At 37.0% G+C, this 21,938-nt stretch overlaps 4 protein-coding genes across 5 annotated transcripts; 2 read left to right on the top strand and 2 right to left on the bottom strand.

Annotated features, from left to right (window-relative positions):
• The first annotated feature begins 471 nt into the window (after positions 1-471).
• Positions 472-3,019, top strand: LOC119996256. Its single transcript, XM_038842827.1, has 4 exons — positions 472-540; positions 622-714; positions 1,156-2,016; positions 2,192-3,019. The coding sequence occupies exons 1-4, from the start codon at positions 472-474 to the stop codon at positions 3,017-3,019; spliced, it is 1,851 nt and encodes a 616-aa protein (XP_038698755.1).
• Positions 3,020-5,293: 2,274 nt separating this feature from the next.
• LOC120000937 (phosphoinositide phospholipase C 2-like) lies at positions 5,294-11,707 on the bottom strand. Its single transcript, XM_038849110.1, has 9 exons — positions 11,289-11,707; positions 10,660-10,856; positions 9,889-10,024; positions 9,570-9,812; positions 9,244-9,485; positions 6,894-7,011; positions 6,282-6,434; positions 6,100-6,186; positions 5,294-5,844 (listed from the first exon to the last, which is right to left on the bottom strand). The coding sequence occupies exons 1-9, from the start codon at positions 11,595-11,597 to the stop codon at positions 5,551-5,553; spliced, it is 1,779 nt and encodes a 592-aa protein (XP_038705038.1). The 5' UTR covers positions 11,598-11,707; the 3' UTR covers positions 5,294-5,550.
• Positions 11,708-13,545: 1,838 nt separating this feature from the next.
• Positions 13,546-16,088, top strand: LOC120003056. The gene has a single exon (XM_038851955.1). The coding sequence runs from the start codon at positions 13,989-13,991 to the stop codon at positions 16,032-16,034; it is 2,046 nt and encodes a 681-aa protein (XP_038707883.1). The 5' UTR covers positions 13,546-13,988; the 3' UTR covers positions 16,035-16,088.
• Positions 16,089-16,148: 60 nt separating this feature from the next.
• Positions 16,149-19,468, bottom strand: LOC120003063 (probable 6-phosphogluconolactonase 4, chloroplastic). 2 transcript variants are annotated; one of them, XR_005469252.1, is made up of 4 exons: positions 18,952-19,468; positions 18,553-18,688; positions 17,187-17,701; positions 16,149-16,274 (listed from the first exon to the last, which is right to left on the bottom strand). XR_005469252.1 is itself a non-coding variant. In XM_038851964.1 (3 exons), the coding sequence occupies exons 1-3, from the start codon at positions 19,335-19,337 to the stop codon at positions 17,240-17,242; spliced, it is 984 nt and encodes a 327-aa protein (XP_038707892.1). In that variant the 5' UTR covers positions 19,338-19,468; the 3' UTR covers positions 16,890-17,239. The 2 variants fall into 2 exon arrangements, 1 of the variants encoding a protein (XP_038707892.1); XM_038851964.1 differs by lacking the exon at positions 16,149-16,274 and having other exon boundaries at positions 16,890-17,701.
• Positions 19,469-21,938: the final 2,470 nt, after the last annotated feature.

Raw genomic sequence — 21,938 nt, 5'->3', positions numbered from 1 at the left:
AACAAAAAATATATCGTTGGATTCGTTAGATCATAAACTACACATTTATAATTTTTTCAAAATAAAATAAAAAATTTTTGGGATCCAAATTACTTACAGCGGGATCTGCTGTAGTTTTTACTACAGCAGACCCCTGCCACCCGTTTGTGACTGTCTGTACCACGACGACCTTCCCACAGTGGATTAGGTGGTTTCGAGTGGGGGTATGTAAATAAACCTACTCTGAACTGTATGTAAAACCACTCTAAAATATAGGTACATCACCCTATGACTTGTCAACTCACTCGAACTCATAAAAAATTACATGATTTCAAAACCACTTTTTTTTTTTTACTCTCTCTTGCTCTATTTGCAACGACTCTATATGTTTTAACATTCAAACTTTAACGGTTATAATTTTTTCTATTATAAATAGAGATGTTCTCCTCTTCTTCCATTCTCCCTATCTTATTTTTGCCATTTCAGACAAAAATGAATTTGGATCAGTTACGAAGTTGGGCCGAAGATCTGCGATTGTCAAGTGGTTCTAGTGATGGTCAAGTAAATATACATATTTTTTTACTTTTTCATAAAATATTTTTATTAATTGCATATGATAAGGTGAATATCCATTATTGGCAGGATGATATTTTCATAAAACAAGAAGATGAACATGTGGAAGAAAGTGAAGACAATATAGACGTTGATGTTACAAATGAATTTTTCACTAACATGGTATGATAATGCTGCGATTTACCACGAAATTTATTGGCTTCAAGATTCTTTTTTTTTTTTTTTGAATAGAAAAAATTTATTCAAGCACCAAAGCAGCGCAACCCACAACTACATCAAGGACGAGCAGTTAATAAGATCAAAAACATTTCTAGGGAAAGACAGACTCCAGAATTTTAGACAATCAAACCAGTTTACAATAAAAAAGTCTAGGGAAGAATCCTTATTTTCGAAGATTCTGTTGTTCCTTCTTTCCAAATCAGCCACATAATTGACATAGGAATGAGCTGAAAGAAATTCTTTTGGTGCTTGTCTTTTCCAATAGAAGCCCACGCAAGTAGCTCTTTGTCTACAGGTATTCAATTTTAGGGTTAAATTTCACACATTAACATTTAATTCCTGACCTACCTTTCTTAATTTCTATATTAATTACTATATCATCAGGTATTCAAATCGCGTCAATCCTTAATTGATTGGGTTCAAGACACTGGACGTAATTTGGGATTTATCATTATCATTAAAAGGTCAGAGATTGGTAGATTCGGAAAGAGGCCCAAATTGCAGTTACATTGTGATCGCGGTGGCACATACAAAAATAAGACGTTGTCGACAAAATTTACTGGCACCAAAAAAATAGATTGTCCTTTCAGACTGAAAGGAGTAAAATTGAAAACAGATGACAATTGGATGTTAAGGGTGCCATGTGGAAAGCATAGCCATGCCGCGACATTATTTATGGAGGGACACCCGTATGTCGGTCGATTATCTGCTGTTAAAAATGAGATACTAGTAGATATGTCAAAGAATTTCGTGAAGACCCGAAATATGTTGAATTCGTTGAAGAACCATGATCCCTACAATGCATCCACAATTGATGTTATATACAATGCACGCAAGAAGATTCGGGCGGCAGAGAAAGCTGATAGATCTGAAATACAGATTCTCATGAGCTTCCTATACGAGTCTGGGTACATTTTCTATCATCGTACCAATGCTTTAACTAATGAGCTCGAAGATTTGTTCTTTGCATATCCAGGCTCGTTGGAATTATTGCGTGCATTCCCGCATGTGTTATTGATGGATGCAACGTACAAGACAAACCGGTTTAAGATGCCTCTCCTCGAGATTGTTGGTGTGACTTCCACAAATATGACATATTGCATAGCGTTCGTGTACTTGAACTCAGAAAAAGAGGAGAACTACATGTGGGCTTTAAGGTGTTTACAGTCAACAATGGAAGAGTGCACTGCTCCGAGAGTTATTGTCACGGACAGGGAGTTGGCGCTTATAAACTCATGTGCAGTGGTATTTCCAAATGCTACGAAACTACTTTGTACCTGGCATATTTATAATAGCATCGTCAAGAACTGCAAGTCATTACTAAGAGAAGCAATTGTGGAATTCTTTCTACTCTATGTGGAAAACGTTGTTGGAATCAGAAAATGAGTCAGTATATCTATGCAACTTGTCATATATGTAGGTAATTTTACAAAACCATCCAGCTATGGTTAATTACATCGAAACTGTATGGTTGACACCATATAAGGAAATGTTTGTATCTGCTTGGACCGATAGCTATTTGCATTTCGGGAACCAGACTACTAACAGAGTGGAGAGTCAGCATGCCAAGTTGAAACGCTATTTGGGTTCAACACAGTCGAACTTGAAGTCTTCGGTATCATTCATTCATGAGCTCATTCAAAATCAAATTTCATCGATTAAAGCCAGTCTGGAGAAAAGTAGAAACATCATACAATATCGATTCAGAACCCAGCACTTTCAAGAATTATGGGGTTTTGTTTCCATCTATGCATTGGATCTGATTTCGAGTGAATTTGAGCGGTATGAAGTTGTTGGACAAGATTCATATGCCTGCGGATGCAAGTATAGAAAATGCTACGGTCTACCATGTGCCCACGAGATTGCAATACATGTGAATGATGATCGACCTATACTACTTGCTTCCATTGATGCATATTGGAGGAAACTTGACTTGTCACCATGTGTTTCTCTACTCAATGATGACATTGATTGTGCCGTCAAGGTACAAATGTTCACAGAACAATTTAAGAAGCAGTTCAGACAGGGTAAATTCAGTCTACTAAGGAAGCTGAGGGAGATAATCAAATCGTCTACAACTTCTGTTCAAGAACCAACTGTTAAGACAAATACTTGTGGACGCCCACCAACGAAAAACATGGTGGTGAATACCAAGCAAAAGACAGTTATTCATGATCAAGAACCAAATAGACACAGTTATTCATACGAACGCCCCATCTTAAAGCAAAAAGGCAGTTATTCAAGATAAATCACCAAGTAGACACAGTTATACATACGAACGCCCTATCTCGAACTTGAAGTCAGGCACATCGATTCAGGGAAATTTGTCTGCACAAATGAGTTCAAGGTCTGAAAGGATAAATTACTCTATAGATGGCTATGTTCGTCAATTTTCACCTATATTGCAAGATTACATCAAACAAGTAGAAAATGTAATACCTGATGGAAATTGCGGCTTTCGAGCAATAGTTGTCTGTCTTCGTCTTGGCGAAGATGTATGGGCCACCATCCGATATAACTTGATGGAATAGTTGAACACATTGTGGGATCAATATGTTGCAATATTTGGCAGTGAAGAGCGAGCATATCATATTCAAAACTTATTGAAATTCTTTGCTACAGATAGAGGAGCACTAGTTGAGTACTGGATGACAATGCCAGACATGGGTCTCTTAATTTCTTCGAGGTATAATGTCATACTACACGTTCTTAGTCAGTTACAGAGCTTACATATTTGCCACTTCGATCAACTCTTCCACCGCTATATCAACATGTTGCTATAGCTATTGGGCACGTAATTAATAATCATTACGTTCGGGTTGCGTTGACAGAGGGTTATTTGATGCCTCCCATTATGTATCAATGGAAACACTTCCGGTATGATTGTGCAACTACATGGGCTACAGCTTATATGGAACAACTTGATGCGTATATACAGTATACTCGTTCTAGGTTCCCTCCTGAAACTATTGTGTTAGAAGATTAGGGATGTAACATGTACTAATGTGATTCAATAAAATAATTGTTTTACTTTATTATAGTAAATAATTTTTAGAGAACTTTATTTGTCAAATAATTTCGAATTGAAAGAGATGTCAAATAATTATAGAGTTTTGAAGCCTACAAATGATTATGTTAATTGAAGAGGATGATGATCAAAGGGTTGGTAAATGTTCAAACGTAAGCAGCATATGATGTTTTTCTTTGAAGATACGCAGGATTGAAGGAAGGGGACATGAGGGATAATTTATCAATCCATGTCAAATTGACATGGACCCCACTGATAATCAAAAGAAGAAGTGACATGGAATCTCTGACATGAAGTGTCATTCAAACAAAAAAAAATATTTACAAAATAAAAAAAAATGTCTACAAAAGGGAAGAAGTGACATGGAATCTCTGACATGAAGTGTCATTCAAACAGAAAAAAAAAATGTCTGCAAAAGTGAAATATTATAATGGAATCTCTGACATGGGGGTGTATCTACCAAAAAAAGAGGTTTGAATACCAAATTCCTTCGAGTGGCGGAAGGTGGTTTCGAGTGGCCAAAGATGGTGGATTTGGGGGAATGCAACAGCCCGAGATAGAAACTAATGCCGGTATTGGTAATTAATCTACGGGATCCCGTGTGTGAAAGTTGTCATATATATATATATATGTGGAGACACAGTTACGGATTCATTCTGTATTGAAGATCGGCTCTACCTTACTCTGACCTTTGAAAAAAGAAATTCTTTACTATATATATAAATATTTATAATGTGAGATAAACAATACATTTTTTGTAAAAATACATGCATTTCTTCTCATTAACTCCTTCCTTTTGTGAAAAATTTTCGTTACATATATATTACCAAAAATACTTATATTTTCTAATAACTATAGAAGATGTATGGTTAACATAGAAACTATGAACTCTCATATATTATGATAGATGATTTATGTTCAATGAAAAATAGTCGGGCACAATTTAAATAGATGTATTTTCTTTTCCTTGATTATACTCTTATGATTCATAACTTACAAATAAAATCTTGAGAGTTAAAGATTTCCAATGATTCTTAATAAAATGTGAAGAACAACAATTCATAGTATTTGGCATGTATGTAATAACGTGATCTTCAACATAATGAGTCTCTTTGGTAAACAATTTGAAGTACCAAAGTGAAATGCCCATTTCAAATAGCATAATTGTAGCATTTTAAGCAACATTGTGAAATTGGTTTTGGGACAAACATTTGAATAAATACATCCAATACTCTTATCTTTTTCAGTCATATTTCAAATTTACCATGTTTTTATTATCTTCACTTTCACACTCACAATTTGGTCTACTTTTAGCATTTTCAACTCTCTTTCTTCTGCTCACCAGTGATTTGCTGTATCAGCATAACAATGTTTTCTGGTGAATATATTTTAATTCTAGACATGGATAATTGATTTGTCTGCTTAAAATGAATGGAATATCTTGGACAAGTAAATAACCATTCCCATGTTAAATAAAAAGGTATTACCATGTACTTTTGTTTCTCAACAAAAATAAAGCTTTGATAATTACATACACATAAAGATTTCAGTACAACTACTCATTATAGTACAACATAAATTTCCAGTCCTCACAATACAACAGAAGTAGCAAACTTTGATCACATTCACATGCTAAAGACGATTTTATTCCTTCTAGCACAAACTCACAACATCATGAACACCAAAGAAATCAAATAGCTTCACAGATATGCATATACTCCATTCCGCTACGTGGAAATGCTTGTACAACATCAGACAAAATCAAAGCGCATGAGTAGTTTCACCGATTTGTACTTTTCCCCCTTTTGGCTGTGGAGCGGGACAGCTCGAATTCCTTTCCTCAACTCCCACACGGGGAGGCATGTTTGGCCTCCGAAGTCATCCTTCTCAGACATGTCGTACTCGTGAACTTCAATTCGAAGGAGAGCGAGTTCTGGAACTGTTAATGGGAACTCAAATTCTTCATTCCAAGCAGGTGTCCAATCGTCCTCTAATGACTTTGTTTTCTTCATTATGGTATCAGCAGGAACTCCAGCAATCCCTACCTGCACAGATTAAGCAAATCCCACTTGTTATATCCTTTTCTAACTTTAACCTATACTGTTTACGTATCAAAAACTTCTCCAACAAACAGTGGAATAACAAATTAACTGCTAAGAAGGCTACAATATATTATAAGACCTGCAAGTGGTAATTAACTAGCAACCAGATGAGGATTGTAACATATAAGAATTCAGATTATAGAAAGTAAGATGTCAGCCAACTGTATCATAAGATAGTCATAGTTTGCGTTCACTTACCCTTGCATAAAAATCTGGGGGTGAATATGCATCAAAATGTGTGTGAGGGAAATCATAATACCATCCTTCCCCCATGAACACGGTCACCTTTCAAGAGATGAGAATTCAAAATTATTTAGAGACATGAATAGATATCGAAAGCATTACAAATTGAGTTGAGAAACAAGCAATGGCTCACTCACCTTCAAAGTTGTTTTTACCGGTAACGTAACTCTAGGATCGAATACCTCATTATGTGGGCCAGACTTCAATAGGAAATCTGGTTTTTTCACATAACCACATCCACCATTGGATTTGAACATTCCTTGCATCACCCAAAGGGATCTTCCATAACCCTGTCACGAGATAACACATTCATAGTATAATTCCTAGAGCCATAGACAAATCTAAATGTTATATATAAACGGTGACAAACAAATGTATTGATAAACAAGTGTCATAATAACAACTCAAATTATTTGCAAAGGAATTTGAACCATTCTCTCATACATTGCAATATCCTATTATATTTTATGGCAGGAGCATATGCACATACAGGCATCACATACATATACACACATGTAGAGGAATTACATGTGAAGTGGACAAACTATCCTTCAATCTTAAATGTAATGTAGTATCAGGCAATTGAATGATGTAATCTCACACCAACCATCACATCCTTCAATATGACTTTTTCAAGGTTAGCTGTGCAAACAAATACACTCCCTTGTTCCAGAGGCACGCAAAGAAAGAAAATGAAAACTGCAATATTATTTGAAGACACCTCCATGTGAAAAAAGATTCGAACAAACCTGCATATTAAAAGCAACCATCTGAGCTCCATGCATCCACCCTATTAGTGGATTGTAATTGGATGAGTCAACACGTATACCCTTTGGATATACCCTGAGTATATTTCGCTGAGTAAACCTAGACGAGAATCAAAATGGAAAAAAGTTTTCCAATCATAAGTTAAGAAGCGCGTAATGTCAACACAAGGCAGAATCATGCATGTAATGACATAGGAGGAAAGAAATATGAAAAATTGGTTTTTGACTACCAAACAATAAAGATAATTTAAATTCAAACAATTATTCCAACTCCAATAAAACTTTAAAAAAACATGATCACTATGGTAACCTTGGTGGCTTTTGAATAAAAATGTTTTCAATTCAAATTTTTTTTTTTAAAAAAGTCATTATTAGGGGTGTTCATCGGGTTTCAAAACCCGGACCGACCCGAGGCTTATCGGGCAAGCCCGAAACCCAATTTATCGGTCCGGGCCAAACCCAACCCGAAGACCTCTTTATAGGGCCTGGTTTCGGGTCAGTATTTTTGTGATTTTCGGGTTATCGAGTCACCTAATAACCCGATTAAAATTAAAAATATATTAATTATATGCTTGTAACTTATGTGGTTGTGCTTTTAAAGAATATTTTTTTGTTATTCTATTTAACTTGTCCGATGTGGGATTCATGCATTAACAGTGCAGCTGCTTTAGGCTCTTAGCCTAATTTTGATTTTACATATTACTAAATATTAATATTAATTTACTTTTACAATTACACCCATTTACAGTCCTAGGTCACTACAGACTACTGCAACCAGCCGTCACCGATAATGAAGACAGACACTATCAAGAGCTTTACTCCATAATCCCAAGCCCTTCTATATCTTCTTCTCCTACATCCGAACACCACCACCGCTTATTCTAGATATTCTTCTAGATAGTTATCATATTCATCTTCTTTGCCATCGCTTTGGTCTCAAAAATTGAAGCCAAATCTTCGGGATCACTAGGATTTGGCGTTCGAGTCCCAACGGTGATACCCGAAAGTGACAAGTGAGGACGAAATAGAAGATTATAGGTTGTGAGAGCCATGGCTGAAGTCTGAATCGAGGAATGGAGGAGAAGCTGAAGAAGATATTGGGTTTTGCGGTCATGGGCTGAGACTTGTTAATGATACCAGGTCACCCGGAACCCGATAACCCGGCGACCCAGAACCCGATAACCTGATAATCTTTAACAGGGTTATTGGACAGGGTCCCCCCCCATAAAAAATTATGGGCCGGGTCAGACCCGGTCTGATAACCCGGAACCCGACCCGATATTCACCCCTAGTCACTATTATGTTTTTCTTGGGGTCATCTCTCTCGTCTCCCTTGTAATTCCTCTTGTGCAACTTCATAAATTTCTTTTCCCATTCAAAAAAAGTGGTAACACCCAATAGGCTATTGTGCACCTTCCCATCAATATGTATGATCTTGTGCACATAGTGGTAATGTTGCTTTATCACATCCTAGGGGTAACAAATCTAAATCCTAGAAACATCCTCACTACAATGCAAGGATCATACATCTTCCCTTACCCAACGCCATCACAACTGTGGGAGAAAATAGTACAGGGAGAAGTTGCCTCTTTTTGCCTTGGCCAAAGAATGAAAAAGAAAAGATTCTGCGACAATTACAAGCAAATACAATACACAAATACTGCTGTAAATTTCCATAATAAATATGGGTTTCATTAGAAGAAAAAAAATTGCCAAAAAGATGGTGTACCATAAGTGAACAGCTACTATACAAGATACCATCAAGAAAGCTAGCCTAAGAAGAGAAACTCCCAACGAATCAGGGAAACTAAACAAAAAAATTGTAGAATAAGAAAACCACCAATATGTACTATGCAAAAGCCAACCCGAAAGACATAAAAGAGGTAATGCACGCCATTTATTGCCTCTAAGACTACTTGCAGGCAAGCATCTCAATTCTTTAACTAACGCAAACTCTCATCCCAATGTACGCACCACTAGAAAGACAATAGAATAGCAAAATATAATCCAAAGCCATGCCTTGCTCATATCCAGTAACGAATACGCACTACCAAAATCTCACCTCAAAGCGTGTTTGCCCATATGCACATGAAATCGTCACCATTAATGGGCATGTAGCTTATACTTTACTATCTGTTAAAACTACTTGGTATAATTCTGAATAAAATTGAGCTAAGAAATGCAGCTAACTCAAAGATATGATCAGATTTCCGTTGAATGCATTGCATTCTAATACTAGGAAAACAAATGATGCATTACACAGAGATAGTATGAAAATATCATAAAATAAGAATTCTTACAGACAAAGTTTACTGAAGATAATTATCAATACCTGACAATGTCTTTTGCATAAGTTTCAGAAGCCTTTTCAAGCTGTTGCTCACTTAAACTAAGACGCCGCACTTTATCTGGATCCACCTTAAAGCATTCTTTTAATCCGCCTTTAGGCTTCCCAGCATGAATCGCTATCAAGCGTTTATATTCTGGAGGTGGTGGTGGTAAATTTTTATGTGACTTGAGGTCTCCATCATCAAGATCTTTCTCGTTGTCACTATCTTCTTCATTCAAATCATTCTACTAGAAGCAGATAAGACAGTGACACCAAGCAAAACATTACACATGGTGCTTTAAATCATCATAACTTATAACATTGCACACCTTGTCATCAGCTAAAGTACGGCCTTTAATGCTAGGGACTTCTGTTCCCCAAGCTGATTCATTGTCTTCAGCTTTCCCCTTTTCGGGATGCTTTTCTTTAACTTCTTTAGCAGCCTGAAGGTATTCTTTTGGTGGTTTTGTCGATAGGATAATACGTTTCTTCAATGACTCGGGAGATGGGAACTCTTTCAAACATTCTGAGCCAGGAGAAAATAGTATGTCTCCAAATGTTTGAGTCACCATCTAGAAATTAATGACAGACCGATAAATTCTAAAAGCCATACTATCTTAAATCCTTAAACAAAATCGAGAGAGTTACCTCAGCCACTTTAGCTTGAAGATCTGGGGTAAGGTGATCTTCTAGAGTAATAACAACTGGATATTCTGAAGCAATGAAGGCGTGCTCCTTAATGCTCCTCAAACATTTGATTAGTTCCACAGGGGTTGTGAGAGTCCTACCCGGTAAACCTCACAATTAATAACATTCATATGTGAATTTAATTCAGCACTATTTCAGAAGTTTGGAAATGATTATCATTTATCAATTAACAAAGCCAATGATTTGGACAACTGATCATATAAAGTACAGTGCCATAAGATTGAGATCCCCAGTAATTCCTAAACCTTGTTTTGTGTTAATAAGGAAGAAAAACAGTATGAAATTTTACGTGACATGCCAACTTCAAAACCACAGGGGATCTCAAACCCTTGCGATAACCAAGCAAACACTATCAAATTCAAAAACTTTTGCAAAAATAGATTAAAAAACACTTCAAATGCTTCAACAATTACAATCACGGCACAGAATAATACCATTTAAAGTTTTCGAATCACAACTTCCACTAGTTCAATCTTTCAACCATGATCAAACTGAAGAGTCATATGAAGAAGAAAGATAACCACTCCTTATGCTGAACAGATATTCATTCAACTTTTTAAGTGTTCATTTTTGGTTGCGATAACATATTATTGTTCAAGATGACAAGAAGAACAAAAAAAGGAAAGGTCATCAAAGAAGCAATCATTCATTCTATATTGAACCTTAACGTCAAGATTAAATCAGACACCATTTATAACAACGAATTTGTACCCTCCATGAAGAACATGCACATCATCTTTTGCAGAATTCGGCCATATATCTAGTTCTATCACCCTCACACCCTTCTTCAATGCTTCTATGATGGGGCGATCACTACATGCACTGCTCAGTTGATTCCCAGTCAGATAGGAATTGTGGCCAGTATGTATGAAATAGTGTGATAACGGAGCTGTCATATCCTGATGCACCTGAAACATACAAACACGGTTAATCCTTTAAACAAGTAAGATTGGAAGCCACAACTTGGATGAATTGAGAAGCAGTAACAAGAAATGACTTAAAATTTCATTTCAATCTGCCACTTCATTTTCTAGCCACAACTCTGTTGTTGAGTAAGGACTTCTGTTTTTTGGGAGAAATTCACATCTATCTTTAAATTTTTCATAAGCTGCCAAGTACCAACAGATAACCCACGCCATAATTTAGTTCAGGTGAACAAGCTTCAATGTCCAAGTAAAATGGGACAAAAATAAAAAATCAACAAAGAAATCCTCAACATCCACAAATAGCTGAGCACAAAAAACCTTTTCAAGGAGATAATTGTTTCCCACATTTTCTCAGCAAGCAAACACAAAACCCACATCACAAAAGCCTCCAAAAAGTTGAAGTAAACTAGTTACCACTCCAGAAATATTGGTAGGTGGGTTGGAGTCCCCAAAGAGGTACTTGAAGAAGCCCATGAGATTGGTACCGCCTCGGTGAAAGAGATTCAGATGCCTGAGGCCATCGATGATGGCCTGAGCGTCCTCTCTGGTGGCATTGTCTTCCTTCTGGAACTCAATCAAGAACCTGCGGAGATGATCAACGTTCATAAAGCCATTCTCCGAATACTGATCGAACAAGGTCTTGATCTCGTCCGGTGCCTCCGATATGGTCACCCGGAACCGCCTCCTGAAGCAGAAGCAGACTTTGTAGGTCTGTTTGGACATCGGGATAAATCTAACCCAACAACAGAACAAACCTCCCTAAACTCGCACTCGCTCCGCTTTGCCGGATGAGAAACAGATAGGAAGAGAAAAAGGAGTCACCGACGATCTAATCTGATCTGATCTGATCCTTCCAGAGAGAGACCTGGTGGCGCGTGGGCCCCACTAAGGTCCACGTTGTAGTCGATTGATCCAAAACCAAAGCAAAGATGTATGCCCCACTAGTTATTTATTGTCCTTGAATTTTCTGATGAGGTGGGTCCCAATGACACGTGTCTATTAAAAATAATTTCCTGGCTTAAATTAAATTAGAGAAGTGATAAAAAAAAACCTCCAACAAGGAGGAAAAATGTCCAGTTGAGCTTATTATGTTATTTTAATAAAATAATTTATAATTATAATTATTTTTTTTGACTGAAATGAGATAAGCAGATATACAGACGAACAGTGTATGATTGGATAAAAGATGTACGGCGGATATCATGATCATACCTAATTTTTCTATTTTTTTTTTGTATTTGAAAATCAGAACGTTTGTTCTCGATGCAAAAATTCCAACGACTTAAGAATTGGCCGATATTGAACCTCCGTACCTATAACAAAAGAATCAACGGTCCTTCGTAGCTTGGAGATATTCCGATGCTCAAGTCTTAAATATTTTAAGAGAGAGAAATCGAGGAGTTTCAAGTGAATTTTTAGTAGTACCTCATTCATAAGCCATGAGGTTCCTTTTATAATCGTTATGGAGTGTTTTGATTGAGATTTTCTTACCCTAAATTTGATTTGAACTGTCATTTTAAATTCGAAAGCATTACATGTTCATAATCTTGATGTCCATAATCTAGGTGACATGAGGAGAAGTGTGGGGAACCATTTTGTATTAAATGATCCTTCACACTTCTCTTCATACCACCTAGATTATGGACAATTATGGATATCAAAATTATGAACACATATCATTTTGGTTTGAAATTTGAGCTTAACGATTCCTCTTGATTTTAGTTTAACAGTTCTTCTTGATCTTGTGGTTTGAATTTCAATCCTTCTAGATTGAGATCTTAATGGGTTGACATGAGAAAACTACTCTGTAACTATCCTCACTTGTGGAAACTTTTGTACAGGTCATCCTTGTCGCGTGTCTTCTCAAAACATAGGATTTTTCTCATCCACATGTATTATTATCATCATCATCATCCAACTATGATTGAACTCGACAGATTTTGTGATACTGGAGTTGTTTATGAGATTGAAGTTATCTCTCACCATTTAATTAACCCACATCCCCTATGAAGAAAATTTTGCTTGGAAAAAAAATTTAATATCTAAAATATGAATTTAAATGCACCCATCTCCCTCTCAATAATGGTGTAATTAAATGCAGTGATGGAGTAGTTGATGAACCTAATTCATCAACGGTCCTACAATATTTGTAGTCATTTAAAAGGACCCTGCAACAAAATACTGCACAAATTCATCAAGAACAGTAAATGATGTACCTCATAAGTCATAATGTAGCTAGATGGGCCGCCTCAGCCCATTAGGTGGGAGCATCCTTCTTCTGTTTTGAATATGCTGAAGTGTAGCGAAGTATATGGGGCTTGTAACCTTCATTACCCAGATACGGTTTTCCTCGGAGTTAAATGAACTTTTGGTCGTGATCAAGATTTCATTTTGATCATTGAAAGATCAAATGTGTCATATGCCACATCAGATTGTTGACTGTCCTAATTCCCTAAAATTTGCTCGAGTGATCAATGTTGAACAATTTAAATTTTTGGGTTAAACTTGGCACATTTAATCTCCATTTTGATCATCTTTCAGTGATCAAAAATTATCCTGACCGTTTTTAAGTCCAAAGTTAATTCAACCCATGTTTTCCTCTGTTAATTGGCTAATATAAAAGAGAAAAACACACTTACAGAATCCAAAGAAAGGGCCACAAGGTTTTGGTCGTTTATGGATTACAAAATATAAAATATTAATATTTTTGTTAGGCGCGTAGACAAAATATAAAAAATTAATATTTTTCTTGATATTAACAAAAAAAATATTATCTGCTTTCTTCAAAAAGGTAGTGTAATTGGTATTGTTAATCACCGACCTCCATGGCTGATTGGTTCACTGGCTGGTATGGAGAGAAGAATCTCAGAAAAGGAGTCTTGATCAGAACAAAACCACGAATCTTCGAGCCCGAAATAGTGGCATGAGAAAAGAAATTATTCTTGTCAAGAATGGTTTGGAGGTAGTGGCATATTTTATCGAGATGCTACAATATTGCCTTCCCTGCACATGCTGATCAAGTCAATTTAAGCTCCAGACCCTAATCCCAACTCAAACAAGTTGCCATCTACCTGAGCAGCTAGCTAGCTAGACTCTGTTGCGCAGTCAAGTATTATGCGAGGAGGAACTGGAACTGAGTCTGTGATGGAGATCCAACATTACTCTCACCAGCATAAGCTAACATTCATCGGTAATATTGAAGACCAAACTGATGGTGACAATACTATTTCTTGCCATCTGTGTGAGGAACCAATAACGGCTGCAAGCTACAACTGCCGTGACTGCAATTTTTCCCTTCATGAGAGTTGCGCAAAGCTAACCGCTCAGATCTGGCACCGTTTTCATAGACAACACAGGCTCAGTCTTCGTCTAGCTGCCGAGACATGTTATATTTGCGGTTGCTATTACTCAAAAAAAGGCCTCATCTATGTTTGTGATGATTGCAGCTTCAGAGTTGACGTCAAATGTGCCTCCTTGTCATCAAAACGCGAACAAGAAGCAGAGAGTAGTAATCACAAACACAAGTTTGTTCTCCTCATGAGGGCAGAGAATATTAGATGCGATGCGTGTGGCGTCGACTGTGACCTTGCTGATTGGTTATTACAGCCTAATATATGTACTGTGTGTCATCTTGTGGTCCATTTTAATTGCAGATCAACATCGCAGAGAATCTCTCTTAGACAGCATCGTCATCCTCTCGTCCACGCTTGTGTCATTCAAGAAAGTGAAGGTGTTAAGTCCGAATGCAGAATTTGTCGCGATGAGGTGAGCACGATTTATGCCTGCTATTATTGCCCGGATGCAGAATGTAATTTCGTTGTCCATGTGAAATGTGGATTACAAAATGCGATCAGGGACCAAGATGAAGATCAGGCGTTAATCCTCCCTAGACATACTTACTCAGATATGGTTCTCTCTTTTAGGAATTTGAAGAAATTCCAGCCGCCTTGGTCCAAGAAGATTAAACCAGAAGAAGAAGACGATCACACAGTACCCACAGAGATCAACCATTTTAGTCATCCCCACAATTTAACCCTCTCTGACGACGAGATTGATGCTCACAATAACAAGAAGTACTATTGTGATGGATGCATTCTACCAATCTCAAACCCCTTCTACAGGTGTACAGAATGTGATTTCCTGCTTCACGAAACCTGCCTTCGATTACCAACATGCATTAATGCCATGGATAGAAATCATGCCCAAATCTACGACTTAAAACCGAAGTGGGATGACAATGGCATTTTCTCTTGTTCTGCCTGCCATAATCATTGCCATGGCTTCACCTACCAGTGTGATGGAATCAATGGTTCCGAAATTTGTATTCCGTGTGTTTCAGTTCCGCACAAATTCACACATTCCGGTCACGAGCATGACCTCTCTCTCGTTCGATATACCAGCTTTCCTTGTAATGCTTGTGGTGCTCTTGAAAAATCGTTCGCCTTCGGCTGCCCCGAGTGTTTATTCGCCTTGTGCTACAAATGCGCCACACTTCCTGCTACAATTCAGCACTCAAGTTTTTGCGATCAATATTTACTCACCTATCACTCCATTGATAAAGCTTATGGTGAGTATTATTGTGATTTATGCGAAAAGGCGAGAGATCCAAAGCATTGGTTTTACTACTGTGCAGAGATTGATTATTGTGCTCATCCCGTATGTGCTCTTGGTAAGCATCCTTACCTCAAACCAGGTCATGAATACCACTTACATCCTCTCTCTTCGGTACTCCAAAGATCTTCGGAGCACAAACTGTGTGACACTTGTAGTGAATTCTGCGGGCTGACACTTCCGCCGAAGACAGTTGAAAGCAGCCATGAGCATACCGTTCACCTTGTCCATCAATCTTCTTATAAACAATATAACAGAGAGTTTTCTTGTGATGCTTGTCAGGATCAGATAATAGGAGAGCTCTTGTTCTACTACTGTCTGGAATGTGGATTTAGCGGTCATATGAAATGTGTTCTTGGCGATGCCTTCATCGAAAATACCCTTCACCATGAAGGTCGGATACTCACTTTTGTCCAAATGACAAGAAATTATCTTCCCTGCATTTCATGTGGCGAAGACTGTGAAGATTTATCACTAGCATGTCCCAATACCGAGTGCAGCTTCATCATTCACTATGACTGTAGAACAAAGATTCTGTGGACACTGTAGGTTTTTCTATTGATGGTGATAATACTGCACTGCCTTCAGCTGGGTTTTCAAGTTCGTATTAGCTTTTCTTTTTGTCTTTTCCTTTCAACAATGTTTACCGCAATTAACTTTGTCATGCAAAAAAACCAGCGATTAAGTGTCCATATCCAAATGTTTCAGACAGGTCTCGTGATCATAGGCCGCACCCTCAGCTGACAGGGCATCATTGATTGCATAACCATGACCAGGGAGAATTGGCACCTATTAAGATGAGAATAACAGACAAAGTAATCTAATCAGAGTGCAATATGACTAAATAGTCGTGAAAGAATTAAGACATAAGCTGCAATGCAGAGAGATTATGTATAATACAATCCTATAATTTTTCTGTTTGTTATTGAATACATAAACACATGGCTCCTAACAAGGAACTGCATTACTCAGATCTCAACACAGTTCTGAGTTAATGACTCCAAAAAATAAAGAATGCCACCAAATAGGTGCACTAATTAATGATCCGCTTGATTCTAGAGAAGAATCAATTAAGGAGGCAAGCTGAGATTTTAACCCAGCGATTGACTGGGTCTGAGTTCTTCATGTTAAGGATGAACTACGATCACTGTGCAGTCAAATGAAGCAAAACCAACTTCTTGAAGCTTACGAATTAAGAAAACACATACAACACCTCCAACGTTGTCTTACTCGTCGTGAATCATTTTGATATTGTTTTGATTTGCAAAAAGTATTACAACCTCATGAAATTTTCATTCATTGTAGCAATTTGGAAACTGTGGAGTGCATATGTTTTAATGATGCAGGAACTGGAATTCTTCTCCAATCTACAATATGTATTCCAATGAACGAAATGAAAAAAAGTAAAAGAAAAGATGGTCTGTTTCATATTACTGACATAACAAAAGAAAACATTTCGCAGCTTCATTTGTAACTATGAACCACCGTCCACAAAGATGTCTACAAACTGGCGAAGGCATAAGTATCCGTATAGCAAACTAGTGACATATCAGGACATCAATTCCTACGGTTGCATTTGGCATGCGTTAACCGTAAAATCAACATCAACCGAAATCGTTAAATCACAACGAAAGGTCTCATTACCTCCACCAACCAACCATGTCCAAAACAGAAGAAGAGACAGATATATGGATACATTACCCTGTATATGGATTATCGATTAACCGTTAACAACAGCATAGGCATTTTCGCTCCTACAGCTGTGAAGCTGCATCCTTGTCCAAAAACCAAGTCAGCTTCCCTTCCGGTGAAACCATTTTGACAGGCAGCTCCATGGGATTCTTATTCTCATCGAAAGCTTTGTGCACTGCATCTGCTTTACCAGAACCAGTCACCACAAGTGCAATATATGCAGAGGAGTTAATCACAGGAAATGTGAAGGTGATCCTCTCCAGGGGCGGTTTTGGTGAGTCCTTGATGAATGTGACCCATTTCTCTTTCTCGTTGACAAGAGGATGCCATGGGAATAAAGAAGCCACATGTCCATCTGGACCCATACCCAGAAGCGTGAGATCGAACTTCAGAAACCCACTAGTAGCTGAGTCTAGAATATTGCAATGAACTAACTGTTTGAGACAGGTCTCGTAATCATCAGCCGCACCCTCAGCTGACAGGGCATCATTGATTGCATAAACATGACCAGGGAGAATTGGCACCTGTTAAGACAAGAATAGCAGACAAAGTAATCTAATCAGAGTGCAATATGACTTATTAGTCCTGAAAGAATAAGACAAAAGCTGTAATGTAGAGAGATTTCGAATAATACAATCCTATAACTTCTCTGTTTGTTATGGAATACATAAGCACATGGCTCCCAAAAAGAACTGCATTCTCAGATCTCAGCGCAGCTCTGAGTTAATTACTCTTTTTCTCAGAGCAAAAGATAACATTATTGAGGGGCACAAAGATAGTAAATTACTAACTATTGTAAAGTCTTCAAAATTTGCATAGAAATGAACATACAACAATTTGAACCAAAGTATAATAATACTATAAAAAGAATGAACCCTAGTCAGCGAATTGAACATCATCAATTTACATCAATTAAGCCTCCATTTTAAAAGTGATAGGATTGAAAAAGTTGCCAATCAGTTCCGAGCATCAATGCATGCTTCCATGCTACTATATTTCATTTATTGCAGAATTGCAGAAGTAATACCAATAGTTGCATCCGCAACTCCAATTTCATCAAAGGCCAACAACGCATCCTAAGTCATTGCATGATTAGCAGTTAAGTATGCGTACATGTATGCCCCAGAAAATAACACAAAGCTGCATTTTAGTTAAGAGAGGGAATTTCTTAATGTGCTAGTGACAATGCCTACTTCTCTACATGTTGGCTGTAATTGAGATGCATATGGAGAATCCACCATTAATAGCTTCAAAATTCAAATATGAAGTAACTTTTCTTTCACAAGTGATTAGATAGGGCTAAAGCCTTTCAGCCATAATTCGTTCAAATAAAAAGAATTGCACCAAAGATTACAAAAATTCTCCTCATAGATACCTGACAGAGAAACTCATCGTATGCTAGTTTATAGTTACTATCAGGGTGATCCTTTGGCACAACCCTCTCATCCACCCAGAAAACATGCCATTTCGACCAATGAATGGAATCAACATGCGGTGGTTCCACTAATTTCCTGAAAAATCAAAAACTAAACCCATCAGTAGTATTATTCCCTTATTCCAAAGAAAAGAAAATCTGACACCAAATTGAACAACGCAGCTAAAATTCAAACTAGGTAGAATCTTTTTGCATTTGCATTGCTTTCGTGATGAAATTCTTGAAAAAACCTTAAACTTTCAATTTCCTTCCTCATTTCTTATTTTCTTGGCAACCAAACAGACCATTCTGAATACAAAATCAAAATTAAATTTCAAACATAAAAGACATAGCTCTCACCTGAGAGACTTGACAAGAGAACCACCGGACAAAATAACAGTGAAAGACCCTCTTTCTTTGGCAAACTTGTCCGACAGATCCGCCGTATACTTGGCCAGCGACACCGCCAGATCCTCCTCCGTTTCGAACACCTTCACCTCCTTATTCTTCTTCCTAACGGAGTCCGCCATCGACGACAACGCCTTCACTTCGCCTCTCAACCTACTTCGATCAACGCCCAATTTACTGTGATTAAACGCGAATCGCCCTTTCAACCCGACAGAGCAAACGCATCTTACTACAAGTGTAGTGTACTCTGCGGGAAACTTACGCACTGAATATGAACAGAGTGTACGAATAGAAGCTGCAAAAGAGAGAGACATTTTCAAGCTGAATGGGTTGTTCATATAGATTGTTTGAAGCAGGTTGAGAATAAAATGTCATTCTCGAGGATTCTCGTGGGATGGGAGGTAGAAGATTGTCTTCTTTTCTCGCATCATGTTCTTGCCTTTTCACAAAATTTATATTTCTTTAGTAGGATGGGCTTCGTATTGGAAGTCGATCGTTAAGTCTTTGTACAATTTGGCCCATTAATCCTAAAGTAGAAAGAAATTATAGTTTAAATGGGAAAATTTGTTCTTTAAAAAAAAATAATAATATTGAATAAATTAATGATAAATTATGAGAACCTTATATACTTTTAAAAAAATTTATGGGTTCTTTTATTTTCTTCATACTAACGTGGTCAAAGTGACAATAATCATGTCAAAAATTTAATTAGTTTTTCGAATATGGTATTATATAACAAAAATGAAACTTTATTTCATTATTATTAGTAGGGTTGTTATGGTAACAGTTATCATTATCAAACACTGAATACTGTTACCATACCGATAACGTCGACAATGATACTGTTATCGATAAAGTCAGTATACCGATATATCGGTAATTGATAATTTTTTCAATGACACAAACAACTTATAAAAGTAGCAAAACTGCAACTACAGGAATGAAAACAGAGTCTAAACACAACACATTTGTGTGTTCATAATAAGAACCCTTTACAGTCTTCCTAAAAATGAGATCAGATCAAGTTAAATCACATCTAGATGACACAATATAATAATAGCCCTAACAAGAATGATAAGTTGTAGTTATAACAAAAAAGAAATAAAGAATCTCTTAGTGGACCCAATCTTGGGTGGGTCTTTTCTTGGAGAAATGATACAACGAGCACTCTACAATCGATTCACGATTTTGATCATTGATTGGCTTGTACACGAGCCTAAGCGGTGATGCTATCACTAGTGGATTGAGCTTGAGTCAGATCTTGGGTGGTCTTCCCTTGGAGATATCGCTAATAGAAATGAAGTATGAGGATGAAGATTATGATCTCCGCTTAAGAATTGAAAGATATGATTAAGATTCTATGGCTGGGGCTGAAGCTTGATCATCTTTGGCTCTCATGGACGGTTGGATTGGAATTGGAGTCGCCTGTAGAGATGAGAGGCTGGAGGGAGAGAACGTGAGGACCAAATAAGAGACCACTAACCCTAAAAAATCAATGGTATAGATCTATGTAACGGTTATAAATAAATTTGATTAAAAATTAAAAATATTATTATTATATATTTAATATATATGTCGGTAATCGGGAAATTTATCGATTTTGAACTTTACTTACCGTTATCGGTATCGAATTCATTGATAGATTTACCATACTGAAATATTGGTAACGATATACCAATATTCTGTCATTTTTGGTAACCAATATGTTGATGACAATATACTAATGGATAATTTACCGTTACCGTAACAATCCTAGTTATTAACCCAAATTGTACCAAGTTTGTTTTAAGACTTCCAGTATTAACATAAGATATAAAGAAATAGAGAATGATGAATTAGATTAAGGGAAGCACTACACATCCATAAAATAAACATCCATAAACTTTACATAAACATGTGGCATGTCTATGTGGCTTCTTTAATGAAGTTTGTTTGTTTTTTTTCTAATCTATGTGGCATGCCTATATGGCTTGCCACCTAGATTATGTAAGTTTATTGATGAGAAAATTATGGACATATATAATTTTGGTTAGATTAAAAATGTTATGGACAATCAAAGTTAAAAGCCAATGATTCATAAATCTAGATGAGCTAGAGAGGATAACAACATGATTTTATGAGTCATTTTCTTGATCAGAAAACTTTATCTTTGTTTTTGACTTTTTAATTAGAGACATGTGATTTTTTTTATTAGAGACCTGTGATTTTTGGTATATTAAGAATCATCTTCTAATATATATATATATATATATAGGCAGAAATTCTCCCATGTGGATCAAAAGTGTGGACCAAGTTTGTGGACTTGTTTTTCAACCATAGATGTGGTGGGTCCCATAATAAATGTGTGGCCCCCACTTATGTTGTGTTTTATTACAACCATTGGATTTTGGTCCACAAACTTTGTCCACACTTTTTGGTCCACATAGGAGAATTCCTGTATATATAGGGATGTGCAAAACCCACATATGACCCGACCCGGCCCGGCTCGGCTAAACCAACCCCTATCAGCATAGTTGAGGGTGAATAATGGTTTGTTAAAGGGTAGTCCGACCTTATGCGAGTCGGATGAGGTATCTATCTTACCCGACCTAACCTCATTTTATTATATAATGTTGTTTTATACTTGTATAGACAATACCCATTAATATATTAACACCTATTAGGCTATTATTCTATCTATTAGTTTATTAATATGAGGCTTGAGTATCTAATGGCCCAACTATCCAACCCACTTAATATGAGGCTTGAGTATTTAATTGCACCATAATGATTTAGGTGGAGAATTTTAGGAAAAATTTTAAACTTAGTGATAGATAACCCGACCCAACCCCACTCATCGTTAAATGAGGTTGGTTAAGGGTTGAAGTAAACCTCACCCGACCTTATGCAGGTCAGATGAGGTTTTTCCCTAAACGCTACCCAACTCGATCCATGTTCAC

Source organism: Tripterygium wilfordii, chromosome 1 (assembly GCF_013401445.1).
Source record: "Tripterygium wilfordii isolate XIE 37 chromosome 1, ASM1340144v1, whole genome shotgun sequence".
NCBI lineage: Eukaryota > Viridiplantae > Streptophyta > Magnoliopsida > Celastrales > Celastraceae > Tripterygium > Tripterygium wilfordii.
The sequence above is the reverse complement of the archived record's forward strand: the minus strand, read 5'-3'. Positions and strand labels throughout refer to the sequence as shown.